This window comes from Asterias amurensis, chromosome 4 (assembly GCF_032118995.1).
Source record: "Asterias amurensis chromosome 4, ASM3211899v1".
NCBI classification, from domain to species: Eukaryota; Metazoa; Echinodermata; class Asteroidea; order Forcipulatida; family Asteriidae; genus Asterias; species Asterias amurensis.
In genome coordinates, this window is record NC_092651.1 from 8,589,268 (window position 1) to 8,602,978 (window position 13,711).

A 13,711-nucleotide genomic window follows, 5' to 3' on the forward strand; every position below is an offset into this window, starting at 1 on the left:
TGTACTTTTAAAAGAACCACAACATGTTTCCATGGTCTATCTTCAACACTCTGTTTGAATTAAAATTACAAGTTATTTTTTGAGAGCCCTTGAATTGGAATTGCAAAACCGCGAGTTCTACTCAGAAAAATATTGGATTTCTCACTGACGGGTGACATTTCATACGATTGGTATTCTAGGCAGATGTCTGTTTTGTGCCTGGGCTGGTTGGGTTCTCAGTCTGTCAATCACAATTCAGCATGACGAAAGTCACGCTTTGAAAGGAGCCAGACATTTATTTCTTACTGAGCCTCTGATCATTTCGGTTTTGCTTAGGTAAGGTTGGTAAGGTTCATTTTATTTGCAAGCACATACGGTTGGATTCATTGTAAAAATACTAAAACTTACAAAATACATCACAGAAACTTCAAAACCATTAATCTATGTATTTACAAGATGAAGGTTCAAACATTAAATATCAAAGAATGACCAGTAAATAAATATCAACGAATGGCCAGTAAAAATATAACAATAAGTAAAAATATTACAATAAAGAAAAGGAGATAAACAGCAACATTATTTAAAATTTCAAAATATAAAGGGTGTAATACGTTTGCTGGGGTGGATTTCACAAAGAGACTAGTCTTATCTCGAGTTAGGACGAGTTACTCATCCTAACTTAGGCATGTTAGGACTAGCCTTCTAGGACTAGTCCTAACTCAGGACTGGTCCTAAGTTCTTTGTCAAATCAACCCCTGGTCACATCAGAGCTGCTTACATTGCATCTCCCAATAAGGGAGATTTTGTACAACAATACTGGAGACACACATATTTTGAATAACATTCACCATTATAGGCAAGAGAATCCATTATCAGGGAGATTTTTACATGTCTTCACACCAGAACAAGCACCTTTTTGGAAGAAGCAGTCAGAGTTAGCAGCGCTGTAAGAGCACTGTTATATAATATAAAGAGTACATTCTCAAGTCCATTTCTGCTTTGTGTTTCTTTGTTTTGCCGTCCACTTGTAACAATGCTCACTGTTACATGTATATAAAGAGGTCCCATTGACCTTGAAACAATGAGAATCAATCAACCTAAATACTACAAAAGAAACACAACAAATAATTTATTTTAAAAAGATATTCTTTTTGTTAGCCTTACCTGTACAGGGCTTAATGGCTCATCCCCTAAGCTGAAGAGGCGTTTAAACGAACGTTTGGTATAAGAGCAAAGAGTTGACAAACTTGAATCACGAGGTAAAGTTCCAGGCATCCTGGAAGATCCAGGCATCCTGGAAGGTCCAATAGGTTCAGGCAAGCCTTAGTGAGATGGTTACATCTGCTTTAACTGGTGAAACGAGTCACTCCAGAATACTTTTATGCTTACTAGTCCCATAATATCCACAGATATTTTAAGGGACTTCTTGTAGCGTTTGCTGAGGTGAACTGGACAGGAAAGGCATCATGAGCTAAAATATCGGCGGGTCCACTCCTGGGTGTAGTGGATGAATTATGGCTCAGCACCTTGAGGAAACAGCTTAACTTAGAAAAGCAGTTTAGTGGATTAGGTGCTGAGTTTTCCAAAGTTGATACACTACCCGGGAAACATTTTTATGTTCGGAGAATCGAGTGGTGGTTTGGACATCAAGTGTTTGTGGATTGTCGCAACTTACTATGCGACCAGTGGATGTTGATTTTCTGCCCCCCGACTGCTGCCACGGGTAGCAATAGCCAACTGTCAGACTGCTGAATTAAATTTCTGCCTAATGAAAAAAAAACAGCCATCAAAGAATGGCGTGAACAATCGCTGCAGTTTACAAGAGGACACGACAGGGAAAGTCACTTAATGCAAATGAAGTGATAATTCTTTTAACAATTGAACCGTTGATAATGTTCAACTTGACATTTTCTATGGCAACCGAGCGAGCCACAAAACTTGAAGGTTACGTACGAATTTAGCAAGGTGATGATGACATTGAACCCTCTCGTTTACACCGGAACGGCTAAGGGATCAAATTCACTGGCAGCATTAAGGAGTCTAAAAAGTACGAAGCTCTCAAATTGTAGCTTGACTGCTGCTATCGCAACCAGGGAGTCTGTTAGGCTAATGTGTGTATCACACAACAAGCCATGCCTGTCCTTAATGTGATGGCATCTTAGGCTGCCCAGCGACCACAAAAATCAGATGTTACTGAGACTCCCCGGGCCGTTGGTCAAAATGCTGCCATCATTAACCAAACAGGAATTCCTTCTAGGTAGCCTCAGTGACAACACTGTCCAGTCTCTGGTTTTCCACTAAGAGAAGATGTAGACTTGATCTGCAACTCTCTCCTGAAACCTCTCAAATTCAACAAACTGAGCAAACTGAAGATAAAATCACAGATTCAATTGGTGTCAGTGTCTGGTATATTTGGGAGAAATCGACCAAGTTGAACTGAAACACACATACACGTAGGACACGTAGCATTAAAGTGTAATGTTTGCCCTTAGTGACAATTAAGCTAAAAGATAACAATTATCCAATTGTTCAAAGGCCATCAACCTTCAGATCAATATACCCACATTGTACAACAGCCAGTATTCATAAACATTTTGGATGTGAAGAAATAGTCTACTCCATGAATAAACATTGAAAAGGTATCAATTTTGGCAGTTTTGCAGCTTGTGTTTTAAAAACTACTGTTAAACTTCTTGATTGATCACCACAAAACACAAAGAAAGCTTTTGCCTCAAATCTGTGGCCATGTGAAGTTCCAAAAACTAAAACTGGTTGCAGCTGAATTACTGTTGAGCGAGAAATAGTAGTCTCTTTAGGGTACATTGAGGACTTGCCGAAACACAGAATCGGGTATTAGATGCTGTTCATCAAACGATAACTTAACGCCCAAGATTTACAGGTTCAAGTCTCCCAACGAAAAGTCACTCTTGCATCCACTTGAAGGTAGCAGTATCCAAGACTCTGATCAAAGAACTTACAGCAGACCAAGAAGTTTGCAAACACTTTGAATGGCTTTCAAGTCAGCAGAAGGGGGTGTGGCACGTCCATTGCGTAAGAGAGTGCTGCTGTGTGACAGACTCAACCTCCAGGAAGTCCAAGGAGACAAATGGCATTGATGTTCAGCTTGTAAATGTCTTGAACTGACAGGGGATCCTAAGCCCAGCTGTGTTTACCTGGGGATTGCAGCCCACTGACTTAAGAGCATCCAGGCAAGGGCACCCAATGGAGATGCTTCACACAAAGCCAACAATTCACATTCAAAGCCCACAGTCAGCTGAGCCTCATCCCTACCCTGAACTTTAAAGAACTTATCAGGGGGGAGTGGGGGAGATGGCACACACAAGTTTGCTCTGAAGTGCATTATAATCAATAATCGTATCCACCCATTCACCCCAGCTTGAATGGAACAGCTGATCAGCTATCTCTAGCTCATGTTATTACCTGTATCTCATCAGAAGAGGGTGAACTGTCCACCCCCCCCCCTAATCATTACAATGGTTTCTTCCAGAAATTCAAACTACCCACAATAAAAATTCAACCAATAAAAAATCACCACACCGCTTGAAAATATGTTGTCAATTTGATAAAAACAAAACTACAGAATTTGCTTGATGTAAAGTTGTAGTCAAAAGAGAAGGATTGATCCATTTTGTTCAGGGGTGGGTGTGTGTTGTGTTCATATCGTTCATGTGATCATCTGTTGACAGTCACATGGCCTGTCTAGACCACTGTAGCCAAGGCTCTGTAGAGAATGCATCATGGAGGAAATTTCCGATCACCCCAATGTAAAATCCACATCTAGACTCCAAGCAATAATGAGCAGATTGGCAGCAAACACTTAACTAGAGAGCAGGAATTTATCTCACTCTGGGAGAAAATTCAGAGGCCAGGGCTTGAATTTTACACTGGACCACTGGCAGGAGGGCCAGTGATTTTAGGGTTAGGCCAGTAAACTTATGACTGGACAAGTTCGATGGTTGTTTGTCTTCCATTGAAAAACAATGTCCCTCACTGGTTAATGATCGTAGAGAGACAAAATTATGTTAAAATCTTTTGACTTTTAGCTTGAAAAATACCACTTTAGTGTTATTTTGAGTTAATGAAGAAGACCCAAAGAGACAAATATGAAGAAAACAATATTTTCTTTTACATGTCTTTGTGCAATTATTTTTATATTAAAAACATTCCAAGACCATACTCCAATACCATAATCATAACCTATTTTTTATCATTATGATTATGGTCTTGCAGTTAGAGCCATAGAAGCTCTAGATACAGAGAAAAGGGAATCCACCTAGAGCACACAGTTTTCATGACAACACAAAAGGGGACAACAAAAGGGAATTGGCTGTTAAGAAGAGAAGTTTGCAGATGAGAAAATATTGCGTTACTTTTTTTGCAACCATTCACAAGACACTGAACTGCTTAGCAAGATTCACCTTGACATTCATGTGTAACAGCTTTATGCAAATTGGACTCCTCTCATTACATTCTGAAGGTGTAAACACAATTATCCCCCCCCATTGGTCTTATAGAGTGAGACTACAAAAGATACAATCAAACACAATAAAACCATAGAGAAAGAACCACCTGATCCCCTGATTACATGCAAATGATGTCAGTCCACATGCTGATCACATGCTAAAGAGAGGAGGGGTAAATTCCTACATGTATGTACTCAAGGATCAACGCAGCTCAATACACATTCACAAGGTCCCCGTTTTCAGTAGAGAAATGATCTTTAAGACAATGTTTACTCAAAAAATAGTCCTGGAACTTAACTCCTGAGGTCGTTCAACCCATGTTCTACATTTTTTTAGGGGGCAAACACTACGAAAACTGGGGAGGTAAAGACATTCATGTATGCAGCAGAGAAAATACTTTACACTCTATTTTCAAAAACAATGCTTACTCTTACTTACAAGGGAGCTGCTGAAGTTTCTGGCTAAAGGTCATTTCCCCATCAGCAACCACAGGGTCTTCATCAATGTTGCCATAGCAACGCATATGACCCCAGCCATACATGTAGGTCATAACCTATGACCTTAGTAATTTGTAGGTCATACTTTGAGTGATTGACAACAAATGTTCTATGCACCCCCAAAGGTGACAAACTATCTGATATTTCATAAAATGTACTGTTCGAGTTTTCCCCGTAGGCATTTTTACAGGAACAAAGACGTGACAAAATTAGCAAAATCAGCAGAGTCTGGGCGTACTACAGTGGCTGTGCTCAAGGGCAAAAAACATGTACAACAAACACATCAAAATGTGCCAAAACTGCAACAACAAAAAAGGTTCAGGATTAAAAAACTGTTTTCAAGCAGGAGGTAAGGGCTTAAAAGGCTGGACTGACTATCAGGGCTGTAATTTCATCTTTGAGAGGGCAAGGCCATTTTCATTTTGCAAAGGGCACTTCTCTTGGCAACATTTCCAGGTGAGTTGACCAATAGTCAACTGCAGCAGGTTTTGTATGTGTACACAGTATGCGTCTGTACTGTGTATTCACTCAAAACCACAGTGTACTACAATATATAATATTGCAGCTGCATTACATCATTTATATTTCGTTCCAAATTCAAATTGGATGATAGAGAATGGTAAAAAAGTTGAAGGGTTGACTGTGAACGGTAAAGACAAATAAAGAAGTGTTAAAATATCAAAATTACAGGGTCTATGTACTTTTTCCTAACAAAAAAACACAATGCCCACAGATTTACATTAAACTTACACAGTTTGACGATTATGATAGCAAAAAGCTTCCCTTGAAATTTTAGTAACTGAGGTGCTGTAGTTTTTGAAAAATGAGTAAAACAAATAATTTTCGTCTCCGTTTTAGCATGTACAAACGTATTAACCATTCTATGGTTTTGGTATAATATCATAACTGGTTAATGGGATTTTACATTTGAGACGAAAATTATTTTGTGACTTGTTTTACTCATTTCTAAAAAACTAACAAAACCTCAGCTAGTAGTATTTTAAGGGAAGTTTTCCACTATCATTATCTTCAGTTAAGTTTAATGTAAATCTGTGGAAATTTTGAAAAAGTACCCGAATCCTTTAAACAAAAGTAAAGTATAAATAAAAATAATAAAAAAATTAAAAAAAGTTTTTATAGCATCCTCTTTAAAATTTGTTTGTTCAAGTAGCTGTTTAATGTAAGAATTCTTGTCAGAAACCATATTTTCTCTATCTGAAAAACCTCTTCATCTGGACAATATTTTCTCTCCCTACAACAAATCTCTCCATCAAGGTTTTTCCTGATGAGTTGTCGGGAAATACTGCGACACGACCCAGAACGTGAAAATTAGTTTTTATTTTTCATTGCCACAGCAAGAAGCAACCTGAATACTTAACCTAATTTTCAACAAATCTTGTTGTACTCCATGGTCAAATCGTAGTATTTCTACAAACCGTGCATCCATGCTCTCCGAGTTAAGTTGATTTCATTTTCCAAACGGTTCTTGTTGTGTCGTCACTGACACTGCCAGATCGCACGCTCTGTTTATCAAGGCCACCTGAACCTATGAACACACGTGGGTTGGGCGTTTCTTGGATTATTACATTTTAAGTTGAAACATACATGCGTGTGTTCACTGACATGTTATTAAAATTCACTCAAAAGCAGGTGAAGATTTTGCCAGTCAAGTTCAGTGAATGAAAGAGAACACAGGGTGTTCAAACTGGCTAACCTGTTTCAAGTGATACAAGTTCTTCCCACCAGGGCCCAATTTCATAGAGCTGCTATAAGCAAAAAAGTAAGCTAAGCACATCAAAGTCATGCTTACCTGAATAGGGTTACCAGCCAAACTACCACGCCACATGTATTGTACAATTTGTGACTGGTATCCTACTCATTTTCACTTAGCAGGATGTTGTTAAGTATTTTCTGCCAATAAAGCAGATAAAATTTGGCCCAGATTTGCAAATACCAATGTTGGTTCTATAATCACAACCAAAAGGAAAATATACTAAAACCCCCTGGCCACTTTTTTGAAATTTTCACGGATTAATCTGATTGTGTACATATTCATATGGATAAACACAATCGTACGGTTCATATCAAAACATATCATATCAAAACACCTTTAAAATGTGAAATCTCAGTTGTTTGTTTTGAACACAGGCTTGAGTTGTAGTAGACTATTTAATCTAGTGGGGGGGGGGGGGGGGCTCTTTCTCCAATTTCTCAGCTAGACGATTCATCTAAGATGAGATACCGCTGCCTTTGTTTACTTTGAGTGCAATAGACATGCTCGTCATCCACACACAACATGATCAGTGAACTGTAAGCTGAAAACCAACCATCTGTATTCTAACAAACGCATTCACAGCCTATGAAACAAATCAATATGAATTTAACACTTTGGTATAAGGCGACCCAGACATGAAGTGAGAGGTAACCAAATAAATGGCCGGTTGGGAGGGGGGGGGGGAGAGAGTTGGGGTGCAGGTATCAAAATGAACATCTTTGTGATTGGATAAATACATCATGTACAGTGTATTAATAATTACAACTTGTTTTAGTATGAGTAAACCAACAACAATAAGATCAGCGATGAGAGGTTTCACTTTCTAAATTGCAGTTTTACCCAATTTTGGGTCCCCTGCCCCTTCTCCCCACCCCACCCCTTATTCTTTTCAAACATGTCACATGCACTTTAGGTACATTCACGTCTGCGCATTACAGTATGGTACCTTTTGAGAAAATAACTGCTTTCGATACTACACAAATGGAAAGCAAAAAAGCAACACCCAAAAACCCCAAACAAACATGTTTTAGCGTCATTTCATTCGAGAAAGAACCACACCCTTTTTCCCTTTCAAAATGGTCGCTAAGCTAATTTTTTTAAGGTGTCGGCATGCAGGTACATTTTATCCTTCAGGTGCAGGCAAGATATGTAATGTTGTTAGTATACTTACTCAGTTTTATATTTCAACAAAAATAAAAAAAATAACTAAAAGTTCAGGTAAACATCTTTCTCTTTCATTTGAACTTCATCAGAAATGTCAATGAGGGAAAAAAAAACACAAATAAAAAAATAAAAAACGTCCAGGCTCATAAATGAAGTGGATGTGCCATGCTGATCATGATTATTTTTTAAATTTAAAATGAACAAAATTAATTCATATAATTTGTGCACTTCTTGGAAACGTACTGCGTAATCATCAAAGATTGGAGTATAGAGGACAAAAAGTCAAATGGTTCATCTTTCCCCAATCATTTTATCTTCCAGCGACTGCATTTCTTGATTACTACCCAACTAAATTCTTACTTCGGTAGACACACACGCAAGACATACGTAGCTCTGTGTCTCCAACATCTTGAATATTTTTACTCCATTTTAGGCGCAAAAGCTTGCCTCCGTTGCCCCTTGTCATTGCCTTGGTGCCCTTGAAATGCTCCAGGAGAAATTTACAATTTCCTCATAGGGTGCCCTTTGCCAAAGAGAAAATGCCTTGGTGCCCTTGGCCTTTCAAAAACGAAGCATACAGCCCTGATTGTGAATAATTTATCGCAACCTGTGTGTTCCCCTTGGTTGCCGATGCTGCACATTCCTAAGGAGTTGAATGGTTTCAGGAATGCCTTGGACACATGACAGGGTTCAGCTTAACTTTTTTCAGTGACTTCACAGCAGGACCTGAGAAAGCTTGTCATTACACACCATGGTTCACCAGCTTTTTTCACCAATCAATATTTCAAAATAGCGATGATTTTCAACACTGAACTAACCAGCCTAACCACTTTGAGTGACTTGACTAAATAAAATAAAATAGAATAAAACAAAACATTGCAAACAGACTCTGAAACGACAGTTTGAAAACAAAATGTAATTTCAAAGGCACTGGATACTATTGTTAATTACTTAAAATAATTGTTATCATAAATTGTTATTCAATTTGTAGAGTGTCATGGCCAAGTGGTTAAGAGCATCGAATTCAAGTTCTGGTGCTAAGTCACCAGAGTGTGGGTTCGAATCCCGGTCGTGACACTTGTGTCCTTGAACAAGATACTTTACTATAATTGCTTCTCTTCATCCAGGGGTATATATGGGTACCTGCGAGGATAGAGGTTGATGTTGTGAATGAAAAAGCCTTTGGAGCGATAAAAACTGTTGCCCAGGTTGTATACTCCCAAGGGAGCTGAGAAACATTAAAAGAGATGTTTATTGGCCCTATGACAGGGCACCAATGCAAAGCGCATTAATACAGTTATTGTGAAATGCGCTATATAAGAATTGTTTATTGTTATTATTATAAAACTTACTTGGTAACAAGCAATGGAGAGCTGTTGATGGTATAAAACATTGTGAGAAACGGCTCCATCTGAAGTAACATAGTTTTTTAGAAAGAAGTAACTCACTAAAATATTTGAATTGAATTTGAGACCTCAAATGAGGTCTCAAATTCAAGGCATCTGGAAGCACACAACTTGTGCTACAAGGGTGTTTTTTTCTTCAACTATTATTATCTTGCAACATCGACGACAAATTGAGTTCAAATGTTCACAGGTTTGTTATTTTATGCATGTTGAGATACACCAAGTGAGAAGACTGGTCTTTGACAATTACCAAAGGTGTCCGGTGCCTTTAACCATGTTAGTGTCTTTAAACATGTTGCGCCGCAATGCCCATTATTACCTTTATTATAAAATTATGAAATCCACAGAGAGATTTTCATTAGACTCAAGGTGACCCCAAAAGAGGTTCGCACACTATGAGTATACTATTCAACTTCTTTGCAAATAGGGTCGCCAGTCTGCGAAAAGAGGTAAATACATTCAAGACTTATAGGCTGGTGCAATCTGATGAGTTGGCACACTTTACAGCGCCCTTTTCTCATGCCATGTCTTCTGCGGGGATTATGGACACCTGACAAAGCCCCTGAGGTGTGAACAGACCCACACGTACCTTTAACAGCGAACTTGGAAATCAAATCATTGAACCACGAGAAACAATCGATTGAACTTTGGCGTATTTCAGGCAAGATAGTTACCCCTTCAAATGAGTAATCAATACAGGAACAAGAGAAACCTTTTCGGATGTTTGAGTCGGTAAAAGGGCATGGAGGTAATTAGCTGTATTATGGCTAAAGCTCATGATATAGCCTCCTTAAGGTGGGGCTGTTTTCTGCTTCAGGTGGTAGAAGGTGAACATCGTGCGATTCGTCCCTCCAACATTGATAGACAGATCCACACTCGTTTATGATTTATTACCCGTCATTTTAATTGGCAAACTGTCATGGGACATTCATGGACACTAACTAGAGGGCAATTCCGTGACACACCATCTGAGATTATGATGGCTACATTTAATCCGTAGTTAAGGTGAGAGTACATGATTGTCACACCCGCCGGGCGGCTCAAACCACTCATTTTGGCGGCAGATATGCAGAGCTATCTAATCTGTTTTGAGTAATGAGACTCAGTACCTTGCATATGTACACTAAGAGTTTACAATGTGCTGTGGCGCAAACTGCAGTTCAACCACAGCAAAACCACAGCGAACACTTAACCCTGAAAAAAAAAAATGTGACCAGAGACATCCATGTTTACAAAAGAGCCACAGAGCGCCAGGAAACATCAAATCTTATATATTTTTTCATGGAGATTGCATCAAGTTATTTTTACAAAATTTAGGAAATGGGGGCACATCTCAAATCTTATTCAGCTGTAGTTTTCATAACTCTTGAACTTACATGTATGTAGACATTATGACACACAATGTTAAATTTCCTCTAGTATCTTGCCTGCCAGAAAAGCCCTAGAATGTACACAGTCAACCTTTTTGTAAAAATAGGTTACTTAATGTGCCATGGGTTATTTTAAGTGCATTATTCAATGCATGTATTACCAGTCTTTTTACAGTGGTGAACTTTTTGTTTAAAATCAACATAAACAAATATGTGAAGACCAATCTTTTGTAACAAAGATTACCAGAAGAGAAAATTGAATTTTAGCTGTTACAAACTGCTCACCAACCAAATAAACCCCTCAAATAGTTAATGGCCTGACGTTTCGACCCTAGCGGAGTCTTTCTCGAGTCATTTACTTTCAGAAAGACGTTACTAGGGTCAAAATTGTCAGGCCATTAACTATTTTTTGCAAGAATACATGATGTATATAAACTGGACCACCTTCCCGCCTTAACACAAATAAAACAACTCGCCCACTACTACAAAACTTCGCAAAAACCTCTGTGTTGTTTTACAAGAAGCTGTTGGCAAGACTATAGTTCTTATAAACCTTAAACTTCCTACTCCACAAGATTATTGTACGCCCAGTAAACTGTCTAATGCTTTACTGGCACAAGAAGATTCTCTACTTATCGGCTTGATGCAATTGGTCCCAGCTGCCGACAACATCTGTCTTCCTGGATCCTCAGGGAGGCAAGAGAGAGATCGATTCTATCACCACGTTGGATGTGGTTTCAACCCTCTCTGTTTGGATTGTGTGTCACTTTTGATACATTTGTGTATATTGGGCCAAGTCTGCAAACATTACTGCACGCAGTTAAGCCTTAGTTCCTGCTTGATCGTGAAATATGAGACAATGATATATGCTTTTGGAGTAGTTCTACTTCTTAGTTTTAAGTGCGATCAAGACAATCAATGGACGCTGCTTCCGAGTTCCACATCTACACCCCCCCCCCCCCCCAACCACAAAAAGATTTCCCCAAATCAAAACTCCTCTGTTAGAAACATGCTACAATTGGATTTAGTACAAAGACTAATGTTACTTAAGGAGTAACCCAAATATTTAAACACAACGGCAAGTGTTGTGAGTTTCTGATCCTTCTATCGGCAACTTAATATACAGGGTATCAGAGGAGTTCAATATTTGAACTGTAAGGAGGCAAAGTGCTGTAAATGTAATTATGAAGTCATTATACCACAGAAGTGAAAGCAGTTTGTTCAGTCCTCTGGAGGAATTGGAACAAGAAGGATGTCGGACAATGGTTCCAACTATATTCAAACAACATCTACATTCCAGTACAGTAGAACTCATGTAATACATGAGAATATTTTGTACTCTTTTACTTGACAAAACAGCAAATAAAATAATTTTGAAAACACAATAGATGAGCTCAGTCCAAACTTCCAGGTGAAAGCGTATCAATTATTTGTGAGGCCAACAATCACTGACGCTGTTTGCCATTTGTGATGCAAGGATTTCTGAGTTCCTTTGTTTTGGTGTCCTCATATAACAACGTTCCTGTAATATTAAGGTAATTTTGCCAGTCCTAACGATCCCATATTCAAAAAGAGAGTCAACTGAACTACAGTACCCTTGAAACCCTTGAAACTACTCTGCAGGAATCAAACGACAAATTGATTTCTCAAATAATTTTTCTTCTTATGTGAATGTGCGGGACTCAAATTTTCTATGACTTACAAATATTTATAATTAAAATACTCTTCTCCGCAACAGTGGAACGCGTAATGGGGGGGGGGGGGTGAGGGCATCACTTCCATGTGGCCCAAAAGTGCCCCCATGTATCAATTATTTTAAGAACAAATTTCAAAAAGCTTGGTGGAAAATGGGGAGGTGGGCACAGAAATAGCTAGTTTTGTTTAAAAGTGGGTGCATGGCCCCAAAGATCTGCTAAATCACGACAGATAAAAAAAGGTTGCTAAAATGACAACTGTCTGGGTGTTCAGATGATATTCAAAAACGCCTCTTGCCATCACTTTACAACCCACACCAAACCCCTATACCATCCACCCTTAACCCTATACCACCCACCCCAAACCCTCAGGTAGCGTCCACAGTACTGATGTAGAAGGTGACGGCCTGTCCCCTAGTAACACTTTGACATTGAGTCCTGATCTACGACACAGTAGCCTAAGCCTAGCCGCTCACTCAAAAAGTCAAACACGGCAACGAAAATAAGAGGAAGGAAGTTGTCAAACGGAAGTTGGAGAGAGTGAAAATGCACTGAAATGAGAAGACAGGGTTTCTAACATACCTCATCCCTGCAGTCCACGTTGCGCAGTCTCTGTATCAACGGAAGTGCAGCTGCAGAGTCTCCGTGTGAAATCTGCACAAACAGGTCATGAATTCCCATTGGTAAATCCATGATTGTTGTTAGCTTGCTCACTCTTTGGCGCTCCGACACAACAACGCCGTCTCGCTTGGAGTTTTGTTCTTCTTCTTGTTTCCTTCCCTCTCCTACTTCCCCGGCTACATGTGATCTGGGTTAATGGTTGCGATCAACTGCAATGGGAAGAATGGGGAGATTGTTAATGTGATTAGAATGAATGCTACTGGATATGGGTTGACCAAGGGGTGGGCATTGCAGGGTACTCTTTCTTGGATGACAAATTTCTTTAAATTTTCTGGAATGCACACTGAGCGGGAGGCGTGCGCCGAGCTTAAGTGCAAAATATTCCTGCTGGGTGAGCATAAACATAAGCGTGGCTGAAATTGTACACAGTTCTCAAAGATGGTACAGGGCATTGTTTTTGGACATATAGTACATTCTTTGGAATTGACTAGTTTTCGTGAAGCATATCTTGAAATTACCCAATAATGATGCTATTGAGGGCCACTCCAGTCGGCAAAATACTTGGGCAAGAGTGGAAAAGGTAACATTGTTAAAAATCATGGCTATCTGTTTTTTTGTTTTTGTTTTTTTGCATTTGTGGCTTTTTATATTTTCTCAACCTCAATTGGCAAAAACACAGGCTGTGGTGTCAAAAGAATGATCTATAGGGTGCACCCCAACAA

At 39.1% G+C, this 13,711-nt stretch overlaps 1 protein-coding gene across 2 annotated transcripts in view; it reads right to left on the reverse strand.

Annotated features, from left to right (window-relative positions):
* Positions 1-13,711, reverse strand: part of LOC139935755 (uncharacterized) — a 190,450-nt gene that overhangs the window by 108,308 nt on the left and 68,431 nt on the right. For both annotated transcript variants that reach the window (XM_071930320.1, XM_071930319.1), the window contains exon 3: positions 12,951-13,198. In XM_071930320.1, the coding sequence (XP_071786421.1) occupies positions 12,951-13,061 (111 nt within the window). In that variant the 5' untranslated portion in view covers positions 13,062-13,198. The remainder of the gene's footprint in view (positions 1-12,950; positions 13,199-13,711) is intronic.